Source organism: Protopterus annectens, chromosome 7.part0 (assembly GCF_019279795.1).
Source record: "Protopterus annectens isolate FY-2018-M chromosome 7.part0, PAN1.0, whole genome shotgun sequence".
NCBI lineage: Eukaryota > Metazoa > Chordata > Ceratodontiformes > Protopteridae > Protopterus > Protopterus annectens.
The window spans coordinates 1,159,702,549-1,159,724,446 of NC_056739.1; the positions used below are offsets into that span (position 1 = coordinate 1,159,702,549).

The following is a 21,898-nucleotide window of genomic DNA, read 5'->3' on the forward strand; positions in this document are numbered from 1 at the left end:
GTTGTTGGATGCCGCTCTTGTGCTAGATTTAACAAACGCACTATTAAGAGAAGGTTAGACTGTGCTAGGTTGGTTTTTGGGAAGCGTAATTATAAAATGCCGTCGGATGCTCCGACGCCCGCTTCGGCCAAAAAGCGCAAGGACAAAACTGCAAAGCCTAGAGTGGAAGAACCGACAGTCCCAGACGTCGGTCCTTTAGAAGGCTCAGTGGAGCCGGAGGTTCTGCCAGGAGTTTCTTTGGAGTCTCAGGGAGAGACTTTACTGTTACAGGATGTATCCTCTCAGGAAGTAGGCCAGGCTGAGGGGGCTTCTCAGGTGGCTGTTCTTCCCTCTCTTCCTAAGGTGGTTAGAGCCTCCCCTTCTGTTTCCAAGGCTTCCTTGAGAGGCAGGCCAAGTTTAGCTTCAATGGGGATTTCTCCTAGTGCTTCAGGGTCTTTACCTAAGAAACATATGCTTAAAATGGCAGAGGATTTGATTACTATGATTAGAGGTTCTATGCCCCCTCCTGATAAGAGGCCTAGGGTGGAACCTGAGTTTGAGAGTTTTGAGCAATGTTCGAGGCTTCTGAGTCTTGACTGAAGACTTGCAGGAGTATCCTCCTTATTCTGATTCTGATGTGGATGATTCTACTCCTTCAGCTTCTCCTCCTGAGGATTTTTCATTTTCAGAGACTCTGCATTCCATGAGGGAGCATTTTAAATGGGAAGGTCAAGATTTCTCTGATTCCAGAAAGAGGCTTAGGGAATTCTTGTTTTTACCCCAGCATAGGCCTTTAGCTATACCTCCTGTTCTGAATGTGGTGGAAGATGTTTTGCAGAGGCTTCCTTGAATCCTGATTCTCTGCCTCCTGCCCCAGTTAAACCGGATAGGTACTACAGGGTGCCTGAAGCTCATAAGTATCTTTTAAGAGTCCTAGGGCAGACCCGGAAACTGTCTCTCAGGGGCCTAAAGGTGTGAAGGCCTCTGTTGTTAAAAATCCTGTTCCTCCTGATAAAGAGGCAAGGGCTTTGGATAGATGGGGAAAGAAAGTGTATACTTCTTCCACTTTAGCCATGAGGGCGTTGAATTGTCAGTTTCACATGTTAAAATATCAGAATTATCTCCTTTCACAATTGAAATCTAAGGTGGATGCTCTGGCGGAAGGTATTGAGTGTAAAGAGTTGCAGGATTTAGTTCATGTGTCTGAACAGGTGGGTAAACATTCCTTGCAGTGTGGTTTTGATGCTGTGCAGGCCTCCTCGAGGGTGGCTGCCACTGGTTCTGTTCTTCGTGAGGCACGCCTGGTTGAGAGATCAGAATTTAGCTGAGCATGTTAAAACAAGGATTTTGGATGCTCCTTTACAGTCTGATGTGTTGTTTGGTTCGCCTGTGGAAGCAGTTTTAAAGAAAATGGAGGACAAGGCTAAGTCTATGCAGACTGTTAAGGATTTTTTGCAGGTGCAGCCTCCAAGTTTAGTAGAAATTGGCCTACTAAGGGATGGACTTATCCTGCTTATGATTCCCAGTCTAGGGGTAGGTCTAGACGTGGTAGGGGCAGAGCTCAAGGTTCTTTTAGGCCTAGGACAGGAGTTCCCCTGCTCAGACTTCTGGTGAGGGCAGGGGTCAGTCCTTTCGTAAGCAGACCCAATGACCTGCCTTTTCAGCTGCCAGTACATTCTCGCCTGGCAGCACCTTTGGGAGGAAGGCTGTCTCTTTTCAAAGAAAATTGGGATTTAATTACCCAAGACAGATGGGTTCTGGATATCATTCACCACGGTTACAGGTTTTATTTCCATACCTTGCCTCCTTTCAAAGGCATGCCAGACATTCCTCCTCTACAAAGAACAGAGGCTCACAAGCAAATTTCTCTGTTGCTCGAAATAGGGGCCATTCAGCCAGTTCCTGTGCCAGAAAGGGGCCTAGGATTTTATTCTCGCCTGTTCCTAGTACCAAAGAAGGGGAACACGTGGAGACCAATTTTGGATTTATCTATCCTCAACACTTATCTGGACATTCCCAAGTTCAAAATGTTGACGTTACAACAGCTTTTACCTCTGCTGGGCAAAGATCACTGGATGGTAACTTTAGATCTCAAGGAAGCTTACCTTCATGTGCCAATAAGACTAAGTTGCAGGAAGTATCTGCGTTTTCGAGCTGGAAATTCTCATTATCAGTTCTCTGCGTTGCCCTTTGGCTTATCTACTGCGCCCAGAGTATTCACAAAGGTTCTGGCTCCAGTGATAGCTTACTTCAGGCTAAAAGGAATTCAAATCTATCCTTACTTGGGCGACTGCCTGATTCTGGCTCAAGAAAAGGAAGACCTTCTACAACATTTGGAATATATCATAGCAGTGCTAAGATGCCTAGGGTATTCTGTGAACGAAATAAAGTCCAGTCTAGTACCCTCTCAAGACATGTGCTTTCTGGGTGTGAGACTGAATACAGCAGCCCAGATGGCCTTTTAACCCCGGACAAACAAAAGAATCTTTCCAGTTACTTCCATCAACTATCTCTTCAGTCTGGGCTGACTGCAAGGACAGTCCTTCAAGCCTTAGGGTTCATGGCATCTTGTATTCTGGTGCTTCCCAATGCCAAACTGCATATGAGGAAGCTACAATGGTATCTCAAAATCTGTGGACACAGCACTGCCAGGATTTGGACACTGTCATTCAAATAATACCTTGCATTCAAAAGGAATTTTTGTGGTGGGCTCAGGAATGTCACCTAAACAAGGGACTCTCTGTGACCCGGCCAGAGGCGAGTCAGATTCTAACGACAGATGCCTCAGACATTGCTTGGGGAGCTCATCTAAATGGAAAGTGGATACAAGACAAGTGGCCTGCCAGACTACAGCATCTACATATCAACATGAAAGAGATGTTAGCAGTCCAGTTTGCATTAATGGCTTTCAAGGAGTTACTTCTTCCAGGGCAGGTGTTGATTCTAACAGACAACACAACTGTCATGTGGTACATCAACAAACAAGGGGGAACACATTCTTACCCATTGTGCAGACAAGCAATGATTTTATGGGAGACTGCGCTCAGCTTGCAACTAACTCTTCAGGCAAGGTTTCTGCCGGGAGCACAGAACTCCCTAGCAGATGTGTTAAGCAGACAAATCATGGATCCCCACGAGTGGAAACTGGATCTTCATGTATTCCAAAAATTGACAGTGTCATGGGGAACTCCAGACATAGATCTGTTCGCTTCTCCACTTAACCACCAGCTGCCAAAGTTTTGCACAAAGGGATTTCATCACACAGCTTGGAAAATGGATGCTCTTTCTTTCAGTTGGAAAAATCTTCATGTGTATGCTTTTCCACCTTTGCCTCTTCTCCCAAAGGTGCTTCTAAAGGTCAGACAAGACAAGCCAAGGATGATTTTAATAGCTCCAGATTGGCCTCGGCAGCACTGGTACCCATTACTGAGGAGTCTGGTAAGGAAGCCTCCATGGCCTTTACCCTTGATTCCACACCTGTTGTCTCAGAGGGACGGTCGTCTGCTCAATGTCAAGCTTCACTCTCTTCATCTAACAGCCTGGCATATTCTGTTTTGAAAGACAGCAGGTCTCAGCTTCCTCAACAAGTTTTAAATGTGATTATGGAAGCCAGAAGACCTAGTACAAGGAAAGTGTATACAGAAAAATGGAAGAGATTTTTATTTTGGACTGCAGCAAAGAATTTGGAGATTTCTGAGCCTAATTTGAGTGTGGCTCTTCAATATCTTACTGAGTTATTGGACAAAGGTTTGTCTTTCTCTTCCATTAAGATTCATGCTGCAGCAATTTCAGCTCACTATGATTGTGACCCACCATTGTTTTCACATCCTTTGTTCAAGCAATTTCTTAGAGGGGCAAAGAATATAAGACCCCCATTAGAGCTCCTACTCCTGCTTGGGACCTCAATTTTGTGTTGGAGAAACTTACTCTACAACCTTTTGAGCCTCGGCTACTGCTGAACTGAAATACTTGTCATGGAAGACTGCTTTTTTGTTGGCCATTACTTCTGCTAGAAGGGTTTCTGAGTTGCAGGCCCTTATGGCGGTTGAGCCTTTTTTGATTTTTCATAAGGATAGGGTATCATTACGTACTAATCCTTCCTTTCTGCCTAAGGTGGTTTCTAGTGTGGCTTTAAACCAAACTATTCATTTGCCTACTTTTATGCAGATCCCCAAAATAAAGGGGAAAAGATTTTGCACACTTTAGATGTACACAGGCAATTGCGTTATTATTTAAGCAGGACTAAGGATTTTAGGCAGTCTCAGCAGTTGTTTGTTTCTTTTGCTTTGAGTTCGCAGGGCAAGCCTGTGTCAAAACAAACTATTTCTAGGTGGATTGGGTTTTGCATTGCATTTTGTTATTCCCATCATGGCAAGGAGATTCCAGCTGGGATTAGGCCTCATTCCACTAGGGCTACTGCCACTTCAACAGCATTTCTAAGGGGTGGCAACTAAGGATATTTTGGAGGCAGCTACTTGGAGTTCAGTGCATACTTTCTCTAAGCATTACCACCTTCCTCTCTACTCTAAGTCTAGGGCTGGTTTTGCCACAGCTATTTTGCAAGGCATGTTATCAGCTCCTGCTTCCTTATGATTTGCCAGCCTCCCTTACCTCTGCTTTGGGATTCTACCCAATAGTTAGGACTGCAGCAATGTGGAATGAAGAACATAGTACAGTTTTGTACCTACCATAAATGTAGATGTTCGAGGATCCACATTGCTGCAGTCCAATTTACCCTTCCTCCTTCCCCTCTGTGTTTAGGGGTGGTTGTGTAGGTGAGATTATATTCTGGTACCTTTGTATATATTGTATATATTTTTGGTGCAGGTATGTTTGGTGTTTTTCGGTTTTGGCCTTGTCTTTTTAGGGTCTTCTGACATCTGGGGCAAGAAAAGACTGAGGATATGACGTCGGTCATGCGCATTAGTACCCTGACGTACTGACGTCAGTCTAATGCGCCGTGACCGACGTCAGCCATATACTTTGGTATTCGGGCCGACTGGACAGCGGACTACCCAATAGTTAGGACTGCAGCAATGTGGATCCTCGAACATCTACATTTATGGTAGGTACAAAACTGTACTTTTTTCCATCTGGGCGGAGCATCATGATCTAGATCCCTTTACGGCTCCTCTTCCGTCCATATTAGACTTCCTAACCGAACTCTTTCAGGAAGGTGCTAGTTGTTCAACTGTCAAAGTGCAATTGGCAGCCATATCACATTACCATGTGGGCATGATACAGGGCCTTTGATGTCGGCCAAATTGTGTAAAACCTTTCTCAAGGGCACCTTCTTACTTAGACCCCCTATAAAGGAAGCCGTGCCACCATGGGATCTTTCACTAGTTCTTCAAGCCTTGACTGCTCCACCTTTTGAACCCGCTGCTTCAGTAGATCTCAAATTCTTGTCTTGGAAAACAGCATTCCTTGTAGCTATCACTTCAGCAAAAAGAGTTTCGGAGCTTCAAGCTGTTTCTGTGAAGCCTCCTTATTTGATCTTTCATCCAGACAGAGTGTACTTCAGGATCAATCCCTCTTTTCTTCCCAAGATAGCATCAGAAACCAACATAAATCAATCCATAAATTTACCGGTTTTCTTCCCTAAATATCAGAATAAGGGAGAGTACAAGCTGCACTCATTAGATGTTCATAGGCAGCTTCGCTTTTATACTCATAGAACAGCTGGCCATAGACAATCCGACCAGCTGTTCGTTTCCTTTGCCAAATTTAATTTGGGGAAACCGATTTCAAAAGTATCTTTATCACGCTGGATTTCTCAATGTATCCTTTTGGCGTATCAAGCCTCTGGGAGACCCGCACCCGAAGGAGTTTGTGCACATTCCACTCGTTCCATATCTACTTCTGCGGCCTTCAAGTCTAGAGTTCCATTGGATGATATTTGTTCGGCAGCCACTTGGGCTTCATCTCATACCTTTATTAACCACTACAAACTGGACGTGATTTCTAGAGGGAGAGCATCCTTTGGCTCTGCGGTGCTTCGCAATATCCTTCCATGATGGCCACCCAAGGTGCAGGTAGCTGGGGACTCTGTCTCACAGGTTGCTGACAAATGAACTCCCTACTTCAGATTAAGAAGTTATGTACTACCATAACGTTCCATCTGAGTAGGTAGCTTTATTTGTCTGCAACCATCCCCCCCTCCTTCCCCCTGGCCTTCTTCGGATCTATTTGTAGTTGGATACCCATTTTTTTGGGTATATATTGAGGGGCAAACTCGATCTGAGGTCATGGAGGGTTAGCAGGGGATTATGGGTGAGGGGAGGATCCATTAGCTTGAAACAAGTTGCCGGCTCGGATCCGATATCGGATCCAAGACCCACAGGTTGCAGACAAATGAAGCTACCTACTCAGATGGAACGTTATGGTGAGTACATAACTTCTTATTTACTGTTGTCATTATATGAGAAGTAAAAATGGTGTGTATTTCACCACTAAAGTTTTTTTCCTCATTTATAATATTTTGAGGCTTGAATATAAATGTTTGAGGTAGTTAAAGGGGGTAGAGACAGATTCAGCATTCACCTGCACTAAAATCCCTATTGATTATCAGTATTGCATGCATTTTGTTTGCAAACATCTGTTGTTACTTAAAAGTTTTATATTGAGGTCTCCAAGGGGCAGACATATGGCCATTTATACTTAGGTACCAAATTCAAGTGTTCATAGGCCTACCTCTCAGTCTTGTAATTTTACATTGTAGTTTTCATTTGGGGTGTTATATGTGGCACCTGATCAGGGTGAAGAAAACAGTGGTGTAGAATGCTTTTGTTATATCAGAAAAAATATATATATTGTAGCAAAAAAGGATATTTTTCAGTTGTAACATCATAACTCAAATGTAGTTTGAAGCAAATAAAATGCTGAGTTAATGTACAGTGCTGAACTGTACTGAAATCCCTAATGGTCAAATAGCAGGTATAAGTGTATTCTGTAAGTAAGCATCCTGCCATTACTACGTAAATATTTTGTAGTGTAATCTCAGGGCAACTGGCATGTGGACTTTTATACGTAGGCATCACATGCAGAGGTTCATATGCCTTCACTTTTACAGTCTAACATTTCGCACTTTAGTCTCTTTCTATTTTAGTTGTTCTGGATGACTTTGCAGAGTACACAGTGTAGCACTTGCATAGAATACAGCTTTAAGCTGTCATTATGTCAAGTATAAGTCTCAGTGTTAAGTTGTCTATCTCACCTTCATTCTTGCTGGATGGGTTTGGAGCCGATCCTCGGCTCCGACTCGGCCTTCTACTAAACCTCGAGAGCTGTTTACTGGCTCGAGGCCTCCCCATATCCCACAGTGCTAGGCTTCAGATACCCAGATCTCGTTTGCCGCTTCAGCTACGAGGTTGCGTTTTTTACTGGCTCAGGTCGTATTAATCCTTTTTGTCTTTTTTTCAGCTAACTCTTTTTGTTAGAGTTAGTTTATAGTTTATAGTATAGTTATACTGTGTATCCCCTAGTTTGTCCCACTTAGGAAACTCGTTTTTTCTGTTAGAGAGTTTCTCCCCTTCCCCCTTTGTTCCCTCTCTATTAATGGCTAACCCCCCCGCCCTTGTTTTACCTATAGGAGTAGTGTTTAGCTTTATAATTTTTACTGAGATTGTTGTAGTTATTTTATTTAGTGTGGGTGTTTGTGATAGTTTTTTCTGCTCACTCCTGTTATCTTACCTAGTGCGGGCGTGTGAGTGTGTCTGTGTGTCTGGTTTAAGCACTAGTGTAACTTTTTTCTCTCTTTGGTATCCCCGGGCCAGCATGTCCAAAGATACCAAAGTTTCAGGCTTCAAGAAGTGTGACTCGTGCTGTCAGAAGATGTCTCTGACAGACGGTCACACTTCTTGCATTTATTGCTTGGGTTCCCTATACCTGCAGGACTCCTGTTCGGTCTGTCATGCCTTCAGCCCGAGAGTCCTGCAGGAGCGTAGGAACAAGCTTATCTTGAGAGGCCTACTCAAGCCAGAGGGATCCCCTGGCGAAGCCTCAGCCGGGGAAATCCTCAAAACCCGCCAAGCCATCGGCTCCCAGTTCGGAGCTGTCGCCGGGCAGAGCATCTGCCTCCTCGTCGGCTCCAGCTGGAGCCGACACCCCTAGACCTCTATCAGCTCAGACTTTAATGTCGGAACCGTCATTATCCCGAAAACGTTCTAGGTCCCCTTCCCTAGAATCAGTTCGCTCGGCTCCGAGGTCTCCGTTGCTTCAGTCGGAGTGGAGCCATAGGTCCCATTCCTCTCGGTCTTCCAGGTTATCCGACCATGACTTAGAGAGGGTGGTCAGTAGACTACTTAAATCGCAGGCCCTGGCCAAGATGTTAACCAGCCCTTTTCAACAGACTGTGGCTATCCCGGTGTCTTCAACAGTTCCTCCTCCGACTCCTCATTTGTGTTCGGAGCCGGAGCTGGTTAGGGCCCGAATCTTAGAAACGTCGGAACCGATGCCACACCTTTCGGCTCCATCGTCAGCTCAAATCTCTTCATTGGTTCCTTCCTTGGAAGGATCTGGGCGCCGGGACTCCCTCGTCGGCTCCGAGGGGGCTAGTGGCATCGGACCCTTGTCCGACCCCGTTCTCCCTCTCGGGGCTTCGGCGCAGGTGAGCTCGGCCCCGACATCGGCCTCGGAGCCATCCCTCTCGGTGCCGGGAGGGGTTCAAGTCTCTTCGGATGGGGATCCTCTGCTCTGCCCGACAGGGGTGCCTTCAAGGTCATGAGGAGCGTGCTGACTCCTGTGTCGGCTCCACGATTTGCCCCTTCGGCTCCTCCCCCCATGGTGCCTGCATCGGTCTCTCTCCACCCTCCTGACCCCAAGCGTGGAGAACAAACGCTCCAGGTCACCCCATTGGGCGTATCTTCCTCTTCCGAGGCCTTCCCTGATCATTCGGAGGAGCCCCCTCAGAAGAGAAAATGTAAGAGGAAACATGTTGACTCCCCCGAGTCAGTCACGTCTGATACCGACTTGGAGGATTCGGAAGGGTCCCCAAGGTCCCCCTCTGAGGATGTCTCCTTTTCAGACATCCTAGAGATCCTTAGGCAGAGGGGAACTGGACTGCCCTTAACCCTTCCGAGGACGAGTCGGTGTACCTGGATGCATTTGGTTCTCGCCCTTCCACCTCCTGGGTGTCTCCACCTTTCGACCCATTCATGGAAGTGATGGCTCGAAAGGCGTGGACAGCCCCAGACACAGTGGAACCAACTTCCCGCAGGCCCACTAAGTTCATTACAGCCCCATCCGACAAACATTTTCTGACATAAGGTGTCCCCGTTGATGCCATGGTGGTGGCAGCAGCCACTAAGAAGGAGTTGGCTGACCCTTCGGTGCCTGTCCATCCACCTAATAAAGAATCTAGGACAATGGACAGGTACTGGAAGCGGATGTTCTCTTCAGCGACCTTTTCCATGCGGTCGCTGAATTATCTGTGCCATTTCACCCGCCTTCAAAGGGATCTTCTTAAGGAACTGGGTGATACCCTTCAGGATCCATCAGCTCCGGGGTCTCAGGATAAGATTAACTCCCAGTTGGCGACCCTTAACTCTATAGTCAACTCCTCCATGCGGCTCATTTCTTATGCAGCCGATGGAGCAAGTAGGGCCGCAGGTACAGGTGTGGCTTTGAGAAGACATGCCTGGATGTGGTTATGTAACTTTGCTGACCCCTTTAAGGCGTCCTTCACCAATAACCCCCTTCGATGGTTCGGCTCTGTTTGGACCACAGGTGAAAGATACCCTTACCAGGTGTGAGCAGGAAGGCAAGACTCTCTCTGCCGTGGGAGTCTGTTTTTCTACTCCTTCTAGACCATACCCTAAAGGTCAGAAGAGTGGAAAAATGTGGTTTTGGAAACCCCAGGTAGTTGTGCCTGACACACGTGGTGAATTTCCCTCCAGGGGCAGAGGAGGGAACAATAATAGATGCCGCCCAAGGGGCAGAGGGGGTCCGCAAAATCAGGGTAGCAGAGAATTTTTCTCTGACAATCCCTTTCAGCACCCCTGAGCGGCTGCCCGACTGTCCACCTTCGGAGGCAGTCTGGGGAAGATTGTCACTGTACCCAGAAGCCTGGCAACTCCTCACACAAGACAAATGGGTACGGTCTATCATATCCGAGGGTTACAAAATCCCCTTTGTCCACGCCCCTGTACAAACAAACAGGTCCCTTCCAGATGTCCCACCCGGTCTAAGGGAACAAGCAGTACTAGAAATTTCAAAGCTGCTAGAAAAAAGGGCCATCCAGCCAGTCCCAGCAGACGAGCAAGGATTCGGGATTTACTCCAAGTTCTTTTTGGTACCAAAAAAGACAGGGGACTGGAGACCCATTTTGGATCTCAGCAGGTTAAACAAATCTGTTCAAAGAACGAAGTTCCGGATGGTCACACTTCAGTCCATTCTACCCTTTTTGGGTCAGGACAATTGGATGTGCTCCATAGACCTTCAGGATGCATACTACCATATCAAAATGGACAGATGCTCCAGAAGGTTTCTCCGCTTACGGCTGGGAGCCAGTCACTATCAATTTAGAGCCCTGCCCTTTGGTCTCACCACAGCCCCCAGGGTGTTCACCAAATGCATGGCAGTGGATATGGCTCACCTGAGACGGCGAGGATTCCAGGTGTTTCCATATCTAGACGACTGGCTCCTGACTGCTTCCACCAGGCATCAGCTACTGCGAGCCAGGGATTATACCATCCAAACTTACACCGAGCTAGGTATCTCTATAAACTTCGAAAAGTCTGCATTGTCGCCTTGTCAATCTATAACCTGTATAGGCACAAGATTAAATACAAAAGAGCTGTCGGCAAAACTTCCCTTAGAAAGAGTATCAGACATTCGCCGACATGTCCAGACCTTACTACAGTGCAAGAGAATTCAGGCCAGATTTGTACTGAAAACTTTGGGTCTCATAGCTTGTTTTCACATGCGGATTCTTCAATGGATGCTTTTTACCCAATGGTCGTTTCAACAACTTACGATGTCTCACAACATAATAATCACCCAATCATGCAAAGACCACCTGTCTTGGTGGATGGTCTGCTCTCAAGTACTTCAAGGCAGACCGTTTGTTCTTCCTCCTCCGGTTGCCACGGTGACAACGGATGCTTCCCTGATCGGGGGGGGGGGGGCATTTTCAGGGCAGGACTGTCCAGGACACTTGGCAACCTCTAGAGTACCACCTGCACGTAAACGTCTTGGAGATGAGAGCGGTACTTTTAGCATTGCAAGCTCTTCAGGACTCTCTACCCACCGGGACTATTGCAATTCAGACAGACAATATGTCTGTCGTGTGGTACATCAACAAGAAGGGCAGAACCAGGTCCCTATCCCTTATGTTGAGAAGCACTCAGACTCTGGCAGTGGGCGATCTCCTCTCAACGGTTTCTGATAGCAACGCACATCCCTGGGAAGTCCAACGTCATAGCGGACAGGCTAAGCAGAGCTATTCTCATGCCTCACGAGTGGTCTCTCAATCAGTTAGTAGTGGACAAAATTTTCCGCAGATGGGGTCAACCTTACTGCGACCTTTTCGCAACCCCTCTCAACAGCAAGTGCGACGATTTCTTCACTCTCTTCCCCCTCCCCGGCCACTCCCCCAGAGACGCTCTAGTTCACGATTGGCCCAGGGGTCTTCTGTATGCATTCCCACCTTTTCCCTTAATTCCCAAACTAATTCAGAAAGCAACCGCATTGGGATCCAGGATGATCCTCATTGCCCCTTACTGGCCTCGACAAATTTGGTTCCCATTCCTGCATCGTCACCTGCTGGAGCAGCCTTGGAATCTGGACCCAGTGCCAGACCTCTTGGTCCATCAGTCGGGCAGGCTGTACCATTCCCTTCAGTCTCAACCTCACAGCTTGGTTGCTCCACTTCCAACCTTAGCCAGGCTTCCACATATTTCTCAGCCAGTGCATGAAATCATCCTTTCTTCGCACAAATCTACCACCAGGAAGACTTATGCTAGTAAGTGGAAACGTTTCTCCTTCTGGGCGGAGGCTAGAAATATAGACCCCTTTACAGCCCCTGTCCATCACGTCTTAGATTTTTTAGCAGAACTTTTTCGAGCAGGTTCCTCATCTGCTACCATTAGGGTCCAATTGGCTGCTGTCGCTAATTTCCACGCTGGCCTGTCAGAAATCAGCATCATGTCCCACAAATTTTGTAAGGCCTTTCTTAAAGGGACTATTTTACTTAGGCCCCCCGGTTAGACATCCTCCTCCTCCGTGGGATTTAAACCTGATATTAACTTCCTTGATTCTCCCTCCTTTTGAACCTGCGGCCTCCTGTTCCTTAAAATTACTCTCTTGGAAGACTCTCTTCTTAGTAGCCATCAGCTCAGCTACGAGAGTGTCGGAACTTCAAGCCCTCTGTATTCGTCCTCCTTATCTTGAGTTTCACTCAGGACTAATCCTTCCTTTCTGCCCAAAATACCTTCTGAGACAAACCTGAATCAGGCTATTGATCTACCCGTCTTTTTTCCTAACTATTTGAACAGAGCTGAACAAAAGTTACACCAATTAGACGTTCACAGGCAATTACGTTTTTATTTGGATAGGACTAAACAAACAAGAAAATCGGACCAACTCTTCCTATCCTATGCTGAGGGCAAACAGGGCCTGCCAGTTTCTAAAGTAACCTTATCCAGGTGGTTAGCCTCTATTATTACTTTGATTTATCAACTAAGACATAAAGAACTCCCTACAAAACCAAAAGCTCATTCCACCAGAGCGTGAGCTACGTCAGTAGCTTTTCAAGCAAGACTACCAATGGAATCTATTTGTGCTGCAGCCACATGGGCCACTCCTCATACGTTCATTTCACACTATAAGTTGGATATGGCCTCCAGGAGTCGAGCTGATTTTGGTTCCACTGTGCTCAAGAGTCTGTTCTGATGAGCCACCCAGGGCTAAGGTGCTAGGGACGCTGTCCCATCCAGCAAGAATGAAGGCGAGATAGACAACTTAACATTAAGAAGTTATGTACCTACCATAACATTCCATGTTAGTTGTCTTCTTCTCGCCTTCTTTCTTGCGTCCCACCTTCCATCCCCCTAGCCTGGACAGACCGAGAAGAATCCCTTTTGAGGCCTTCTCCCTCTGGCTGAGTCTTATCTAGGTTACGTCCTCCTCTGTTTTTAGTACTGTAGGTAAACCTGGTACTTTGGGAAGGTGTCCTTAAAAGTTTTTTTTTCCAACCTCAAGATGCACGCACTCGGAACTCTCCTTAGCATGCAGAACATCAGTATCTGTGCAGTAACAGAAACCTGGTTCAAGGCTCCCGAGAGCACCCCAGCACTGCCAGGTTATACCTCATACCATGCTTTTCAGCCCCAAAACTTGGACCGAACCACAAAAGGAGGGGGAGTATCAATATTCGTCAAAGATACCCACACCTCCAGGTTGGTGGCACAGCACGAAGCATCAGAGACTATCCATGTGCAACTAACAGTGGGTAAAACTGCCTTCCAGTTTATAGACTGCTACAGACCACCCTCCCAAACCCAGGAACCCCACTCGGCCTTCCTGAGAACACTGGAAAATATGAAGGTCTCTCCAAACACCATTATATTGGGCGACTTCAACTACCCAAACATAGACTGGGAGCATTACTCTAGCTCCAACACCCTAGCCCAAAGTTTCCTAGAATTTATAAAATCAAATGCTATGGAACAACTTGTTACCACTCCCACAAGAGGGGAAAACATACTGGACCTGATCATCACCAACATGGGGACTCTCTGCTCCAGACCAGAAGTGTATCCCTCATTGGTAAGATCAGACCATAAACTAATCTCACTGGATATTCACATCCCGACTCCACCCCCTGCCCTGAAAACCACAGTGAAAAACTTCTCTAATGCAAATTTCACACTCCTCAAAACCGAGGTGGAATCCTTCAAAGCCCCCGGGCCTGTGGAAAATACGGCCCAGACCGCAGAATCCTTTATAAACGCATTCTGTAAACACCTTCAGGAATGCATGGATCATGCAATCCCAAATAAAACCAAGTCCCAATCCTCCAAAGGCAGATGTCCTGTCTGGTGGACCCCAGCCATAAACAAACTATACAATAGAAGGAGGAAGCTACTACAAGATAGAGCAAAATCCCAAAAAGGGAAGGCATCTCTGATCAGTATTAGCAAAAAACTACGGGCACTCATAAAATCGTCTAAGGCCAGCTTCGAGAGAAAAATTGCACAGGACACTAAGGATAATCACAAGGCTTTCTTTAGTTATGTTAGGAACCTGGGTGGGAATTCCCAGATATGCTCAGAATTTGTCCAAAATGACAAAAAATATACCGAACCCACAGACATTGCCAACATCCTAGCTGACAGGTTCAGCGCAAACTTCCCCCCTCCCCACCAAAAGGGCAAATATCTGTCCCAGCAGAGTGCTGCCCGCCTGACATCTCAGATGCTCAGGTAAGAGCCGCCTCTCCAAAGCAAAAACACAGCATCAATGGGACCAGACGGTGTCCCGGCTGCGTCCTACATGAACTCCAAGAAGAGCTAAACCCAAACATAAAACTACTGTTCAATCTCAGCCTTACTACAGGATATGTACCCAGAGAGTGGCGTACAGCAACAGTGGTCCCTCTCCACAAAGGTGGTGCCTCAACGGATCCTGGAAACTATCGCCCCATAAGCCTGACTAGCTTGGTCTGCAAAGCTATGGAAAGGATCATCATGGACCTCATAAATAAAGATATTGGGGACCTACAGACACTGGATCCTACCCAGTTCGACTTTGTTAAGGGCAGATCCTGCCTTTTAAACCTGGTTGATTTCTTTGAAACAGTCACCAAGGCCAATGACGAGGGGAAAGTGGTCCACATAGCCTACCTGGACCTCGCAAAAGCCTTTGATACAATACCCCACTCGGGCATTATAGATAATCTCACCAGCTTAAACATAAACCCCTATGTCACTAGATGGGTTGCAAACTGGCTCAAGGACAGAACCCACATGGTTAGAATTGCTGGAGCCATGTCAGACTCCAAACCAGTTACAAGGTGGTGCCCCACAAGGGTCAGTCCTGGGACCTCTCTTGTTCGGTATATATTTCTCGGAGGTACAGGCCAACACGGAAGGACTGTGGCTGACCAAGATTGCAGATGACTGCAAACTGGGCGCCATAATCGACACTCCAGCCGACACAAGCATCCTCCAAAAGGGCCTCATAGAAACAGACAACTGGTGCCAGAGCCATGGCCTCAAGCTAAACACCAAAAAGTGTATAGTCATCCCCTTTGGCAAAAACAAAGTGCCCACAAATTACCACATAGGTGGTAATCCATTAAGTACAGAAGAAGTAATTAGGGACCTGGGGACCCAAGTTGACAGCAATCTCTCATTTGACAACCACGTGGCCAAAGTAGTTAGAAAAACATTTTATATAGCCCACCTAATCATGAAGGGATTCACATCTAGATCAGGGGAGGTCATCGTGCCTCTTTACTCATCCCTCATCAGGCCCATAATTGAGTTCAATGCCCCTTTTGGGATGTACCTTACCAGACACCTGCAGCAACTGGAAAGACCCCAAAAGTACCTCACCAAGAGGATCAAAGGGCTCAAACAGATGTCATATGCTGCCCGGTTAAAGAAACTCCAGCTCTACTCAGTGGCATACCGCCTGCTCAGAGGCGATCTGTGCCTGATGTATAAAGCCATGTCCAACCCGGAATTAATGGACATGCTGCACCTCAGAAAATCCAAATCCCATCGAGCTACGCGCTCAAGAAACTTGAACCTCAGCACTGAAATAAATAGGACATGCTGGAGGGACAGATTCATAACCCAGAGGCTCCCTTCACTCTGGAATAAAATCCCAGTCCAGGTTAGGCAGAGTCCCTCATTGACTGTCTTCAAGAGGAATCTTGATGAGTGGATGGGAGATCGTAGGTTTACCCCGGGTATCACTCCTGTGTCACTGTTAGACAGAGGCACAGTATACTAACCTTGAAAAAGGGCATAGCAAAATTAATTTAAAATGGGTGGCGAAAGCCAAACACACTCTGGCTAGGCTTATAAATGCCCTAGGGCAGATAGCCTAGTATGAACCTATGAACCTATGGTGTTAACTCTGCCAAATGAGATCTGGGTATCTGATGCCTAGCATTGTGGGATATGGGGAGGCCTCGAGCCAGTAAATAGCTCTCGAGCTTTAGTAGAAGGCCAAGTCGGAGCCGAGGATCGGCTCCGAACCCATCCAGCAAGAAAGAAGGCGATAAGACAACTAACATGGAACGTTATTGTAGGTACATAACTTCTTATTTTTTCCCAACTGTAACTTGTCATGGCTCCAACACCATGGTGTGAGGCATCTAAAGTGGTATGATAAGATGCACTGGTATGCTGCACTGAAATCCCAAAGGGTAGGATATCAGTCTTCAGTTACATTTTTTAGTCTAAACATCTCGTCATTGCCTGAAGACTGACATATTGGCCTTTTATACTTTGATACCAAATACCTGGGTTCATAAGCCTTCACTGTCAGATTATGATATTTTTGTAATACACTTGATTTCCATTGGGAGTATTACATATGCATTTGGCTCAATATGCTTAGTTTAGTGCTGAGCTAGAATATATTCTTAGTTTTCTTTGCATCAGAAGAAGGAAAAAGTGGTGCTGCGGTAGCGTTGTCTCCTCACAGTAAGGCGTTATCCTGTTCGATTCTCAGCTAGAGCGTCTTCTGTGTGGAGACATGCATGAATGGGCGTACCTTCGTTGAAGGTTGTGCGTCAGGGCCAGCAACCCGGCATGTAAAAATCTACTGCCAATCATTAGCGGACCGGAGTTCCGCTATGGCGACCCCTAACCGGGAAAAGTCTAAAGACACAACAACAACATGTGTGCGTTTGTATACATATATATGTGTGTGTTTTATTTATATATATATATATATATATATATATATATGTGTGTGTGTGTGTGTGTATTTCTTCTGAATAAACACAGCTACTGTGGTGATCCTGTGTAACTGTCTTAGCTTCAGGCTGAGAATCATTCTGTATACAATTTTTGTTCCCCCACTTGCATTAGAAAATAAGTTTTTGCCATATTTCATGTGGTGGGCCAATCCTTTTCACATGTATGCAAAGAATATATATTACCTGTCACTGCCTCAGATTATTGGGACAAAAGCTTCAGATTATGCTTGGAAGTGCTGTCTTTGAGATATTTACAGTTAGGAGTAAGTGGCATCTCCCACTGGATTGCCAACTCATCAGCATCATAAATTAGGAGCTGATGTGACCTACTTAAACACTTTATAAACTTGTAGTGAACAGGTCAAATGATAATGCAGACACCAAATGTGATTTTTATGTGGTAGCATGAGACATGGTCTTTGGAGCTGTGTAGTCTTGCCTGATAGTTTGTGCAGAGTAAATTGGATCTACAAACAATCCATCTTTTTTGGACCCCTTATGAGAATAGTCACACTGAACAGAAAAAGCTCATTAGTTTGTATATGAAAATTGGAAACTACATTGTTCATGTACTTAGTTAAGAAGTGCAGTTATCCAGAAATGTGTCCATTATCTTCTCCACAGTGGTCAGGGAGAACAGATTGGATAACGTGTTTTTTTGGATAAAGGGGCCTTTATTTTCTATCCCTTTGCTCTTTTGGTCCTCAAACGTATGTCTGAAAATTAAACAGGAATGGTGGGTAAACTGTTGGCTTGTTTTATTTCCACAGTAACTTTTCTGTGTGGGGGTTGTCATTAATTTAACTTTTTTTTTTTTTTTTGAAAAATGTGTAGCAAGGAGTCTGATTAAGTTGAAGAGAAAAATACATCTGTTAATATTAACTTAACAGAACTAAATCGTAAAAGGAAGCAGCCAAAAATTCTGAGTAAGAAATCATTCCGCTGCGTTTTTAACTGGAGGGAATGGGAGTGACATTTCCATCCAAGTAACTCTTGAAAGCAGGGATATGAAGTCTCTGTAAAAACAATAAAAAATATTTTCTCCAGCTTAAATGCTGCCAAAAGGTAATAATATAACCCTTCACTGGTACCTACACTGATTTATGCTGTTACTGTGGTGGATGAATCTAATACTGAAGCAGTATTTAACCATGCTACGTCCACTATTAGCTGCATTTGATTCAGCTTCTCTTATGATGCAGCCTTTCTTTGACCTCTTGTAAAACATTTGCCAGGAAATATTTAAATATAGTACAGGAAACCTTGAGCAGCTGGTACCTTTGTCGATACTTCAGATCAATGCCATTCTTTAACAGAGACTCCAACAATTGCAGATCCATTAAAAAGTTCAAGAGGATAAAAGGAAAAGAAGCCCATTTTATTGCTAACCAATGAAGAGAAACACTGTTTTATAACACAGATATATTTACTTTCATCTTAAGAGTCTAATAATGGGAACTTGCCCCCACAGTCTTGAGATTCTTCTCCAGACGATATTTCCTTTGAAGACATTTTATGGGATCATTTTTCATGTGGTCTATAGGACAGTCCTTCATTTCCAAGTAAGACCTAAAGATTGATTTCCAGATTCAGAATAGGCAGTACCACCACTATGTGATGCTTTCCAAGTCCACCTTGAAGTGCACACTTGTGTGTAAATTCTAATGCCTTGGAGGCTCCAGCAGCTTCAAATGCACTATTGCCTGTATGTGATTATACCTTTCTTTGTAACATAGTAATGCAAAATAAAATATTGCTGCTCTGTACCCCTCCAGAGTGTGACAGTTCTTGATGCTTATACTTGCCTTTTTGTGGATAGTGTTTACAATAAGGGAGAAGTTTACTGAGCCACAATTCTGTATACCTTTAGAGTTTTCGTAAGTAGATTACCTGTTTACACTGTGAAGAACAGAATTTTTGCTGAGGTCTGAGGACGTAGCATGTGCACAGAATGCAAAATTCAGAATGGTAGTGTTATTCAGGCAATTAGTACTTCTTACTGTGCCAAGATAAATCAACTTGGTGGACCTCCTTGTTAAAGGCAGACTGGTTTAGAAAGTCTACACTACAGAGGTAGATATTACCATAGGTTAATAGTGGTAAATTGCATTTTTGTTATGTTTTGTTAAATGTTAGCCTTGAAAGACCAAGTAACATTTTACTTGTGTTTTGAAGCACTGTTTTCGAAGTATCACAGGAAGTCTGCTCATTTGCAGATTCATTTTTTGGTTCTTACTGATTGGTAGTGGTAGCAGAAATATTATTTTATGGCATTTCTGTATTGTGACCATGAGGGCTTAACTCATCACTTGTTATATTGTATGCCGTTAGGTTCCTCTTTAACCCTTCAGCCTCTTCAGATGAACACCTCATGCAGTTCCGGTTCCTTGGAATACTAATGGGCGTTGCAATTAGGACCAAAAAACCTCTGGATCTTCACTTGGCACCAGTCATCTGGAAGCAGTTGTGTTGTATACCATTAACTGTGGAAGACTTGGAGGAAGTGGACCTTCTTTATGTGCAAACTCTTAATAGCATTCTTCATGCAGAAGATGGTGGAATAACTGAGGACAACTTTCATGAGGTATGTATTATCATTGCTTTATTTCTATACTGCCACCACTCTTGGGAAACATTGATCTCCCAAGAGAGACAGGTTCAAGTAGCAAGCCTAGTAATGGTAGGAGATGACCAGGAAAGGGTGGTTTGAATGAATTGATCGCATCAGTTGCCCTTCATCTGGGGAGGTCATGGGTATTTGCTCTAGCCAGGATAGTCTGTTGTGGACTGGGAGAATGAGGCTCCATTTACTGTGTGTACTACTTCATATTAGCAGGAGAGATTGAGTACTTAGCAGTCCCTCACACAGGCACACACAGGAGTATGGTGTGATGCACCTGATGTCATTGTATGCTCTGTCCCTCTTAGTGCATTTCGTCCCTCTCCAAGTTGCCATTACTCTTCAGGGAAGAAAAATCCTTTTTCCGCCTGCTGTATGACATCCACAGCCACCAGCTGTATAAAGCAAGTCATTTGCAAAAGAGACTGGAGTGATTTGTGCTATGGAGTCAAGTGGGAAAAAGAGAGGATGCCATCTGCATTAGTTGATACTTGGGTTTTTCTGTTGTGAGTAATATTTTCTTGAGTATTCTGTCTCCACTGCATATAGTGGTATCATGTAGAAGAACGAGGATGTCACACCCAGCTCCATATTCCACAGACTTTTCAGTAGCTCACATATTTCCCTGTCTTGATCCTGGAATTCAGGTTGCTGTATTTTGCAGTTGTCAATTCACTAGCTGGAACTCATGGTGATACTCGTATTTTCTACCTAGTAGAGAAGGACAAAGTGATGGAGAATCTTAGCTGCCAGCAGTTCTGCTCATATAACAGAAGATGATGTTGAAAAGCCCAAAATCTTAACCATTCATAGGATAACAGTACAGGTGAGTAGCCAGTACAAGAAAGTGCATGAAAGGAGGATCTCTTACATGATACCAGTCTTAAGTCATGGCAAAAATATAAATTAAGGCAGCAGTAGAACATTCACTGGCCAGAATTTCCTCTATGTCTGCTGCCCAAGTGGTCTGCAGCCCCTTGAAACCCATAAGCCTTTCTTTGGCTAGAACGATATTGACCTCATGTTAGTCAGTGGCTGATGTGGTCAAGGAAGAGGTAGGAGAAGCATTCCCCAGGCAGCCTTATTCAGGGGATTAGGCTCTGTTTGAGCATCATCCTTTTTGAGCAGAAGAATGCAACTTTACAATCTTTTTGCATGGAATGAAATTCTCCTAATGAAGGCTGTGTGCACTCAGGCCAAGGAAGCCGCCTTCTTTAACTTCCCACACTCTGTCAAATAGCTGCCTTACTACTGAGAGTTGAGGAGGCATGCACAACCCCTATCATAATAACCCTGCAGTTGTTTCCAGGGCATTGGAAGTATAAGTGTTGTTTGTTGTCTGGTAAGGTTTGAACATGCCAAGTACTTGAGAAGACTGCTAAAGAACACAATGTAATCTGATGCCAACAGTGGCCATAAATGTGCTTTTTATGAAATGACACCATCCATGGTATGTGTCATAGTCCCTTCAAGAAACTCTCATCGTATAACCGTCAGTGACTGCCTGTCACACACCCCACATCTGTGGTACTGGATGTGTTCAGGCAGCCTCTGCTGAAGATAGCTGTTGTTTGGTGCTTCCTTCTCCTCTTAATCCCCTTGGGAGGGAATTTCAGAAGTCAGTGAGGTGATAGATAAAATCCTCCATGGTTTGGTCTATAGTTCCTCTGTCTTTTTCTACAAAGTGGCTTAACTTTGGTAAATAACCTATGTTGAGACCTGTTATTAAAAGTACTGTTTTCCAGCCTGAGAAACACCTAGCATATGACCCTCTGTCTCCTAAGAAGGATTATGCACTGTATGTCACCCCCACACACACACACACACACACACACACACACGGAAAATAAGTAGAAGGACATCTCTGTTAAGCTTTTTACAGCAGATTTCCGTTATGATTTCTTCAATCGACCAGAGTTCCCAGAAACTACATAACTTTTCTGTGTTATGGCCACATAAGGAGCCTAAAGCTTTGGATTTCTGGACAGAAAAGTATTTACTACTGATATGCTGGACAGCAGGTCACTAAACTGTCTGCCCAAGTCTCACTTGCATTCCTTCCTTCTGGACCAGGTGCTGGAAAATCTAGCTGAACCCTCTGATCCTGAGATCAGCAAGTCACTGGAGGAGGCTTTTGCCCCTTGCAGGTCTCCACTTGGAGAAAAGACTCCACAAGTGGTTGCTGAACAGTCACGGCTGTCTTTAGGACTACGGTTGGAGGGCCAGTTCTCTGTTTGTTTTAGCTTGGAAAGCCATCATCAAGAGTGGACATGCTCTGACTGTTGGTTCAGACTTGAAGCTTTCTGTTCTTTCCTATCAGGAGCTCTGTTATGAAACCATATAGTCTCAGCATATCTCATGGG

General features: G+C 45.1%; 1 protein-coding gene across 5 annotated transcripts in view; it reads left to right on the plus strand.

Annotated features, from left to right (window-relative positions):
- HERC1 (HECT and RLD domain containing E3 ubiquitin protein ligase family member 1) overlaps positions 1 to 21,898 on the plus strand; it is a 3,987,333-nt gene that overhangs the window by 3,825,981 nt on the left and 139,454 nt on the right. For all 5 annotated transcript variants that reach the window (XM_044077739.1, XM_044077741.1, XM_044077740.1 and 2 more), the window contains exon 75: positions 19,247 to 19,499. In XM_044077739.1, coding sequence (XP_043933674.1) covers positions 19,247 to 19,499 — 253 coding nt within the window. The remainder of the gene's footprint in view (positions 1 to 19,246; positions 19,500 to 21,898) is intronic.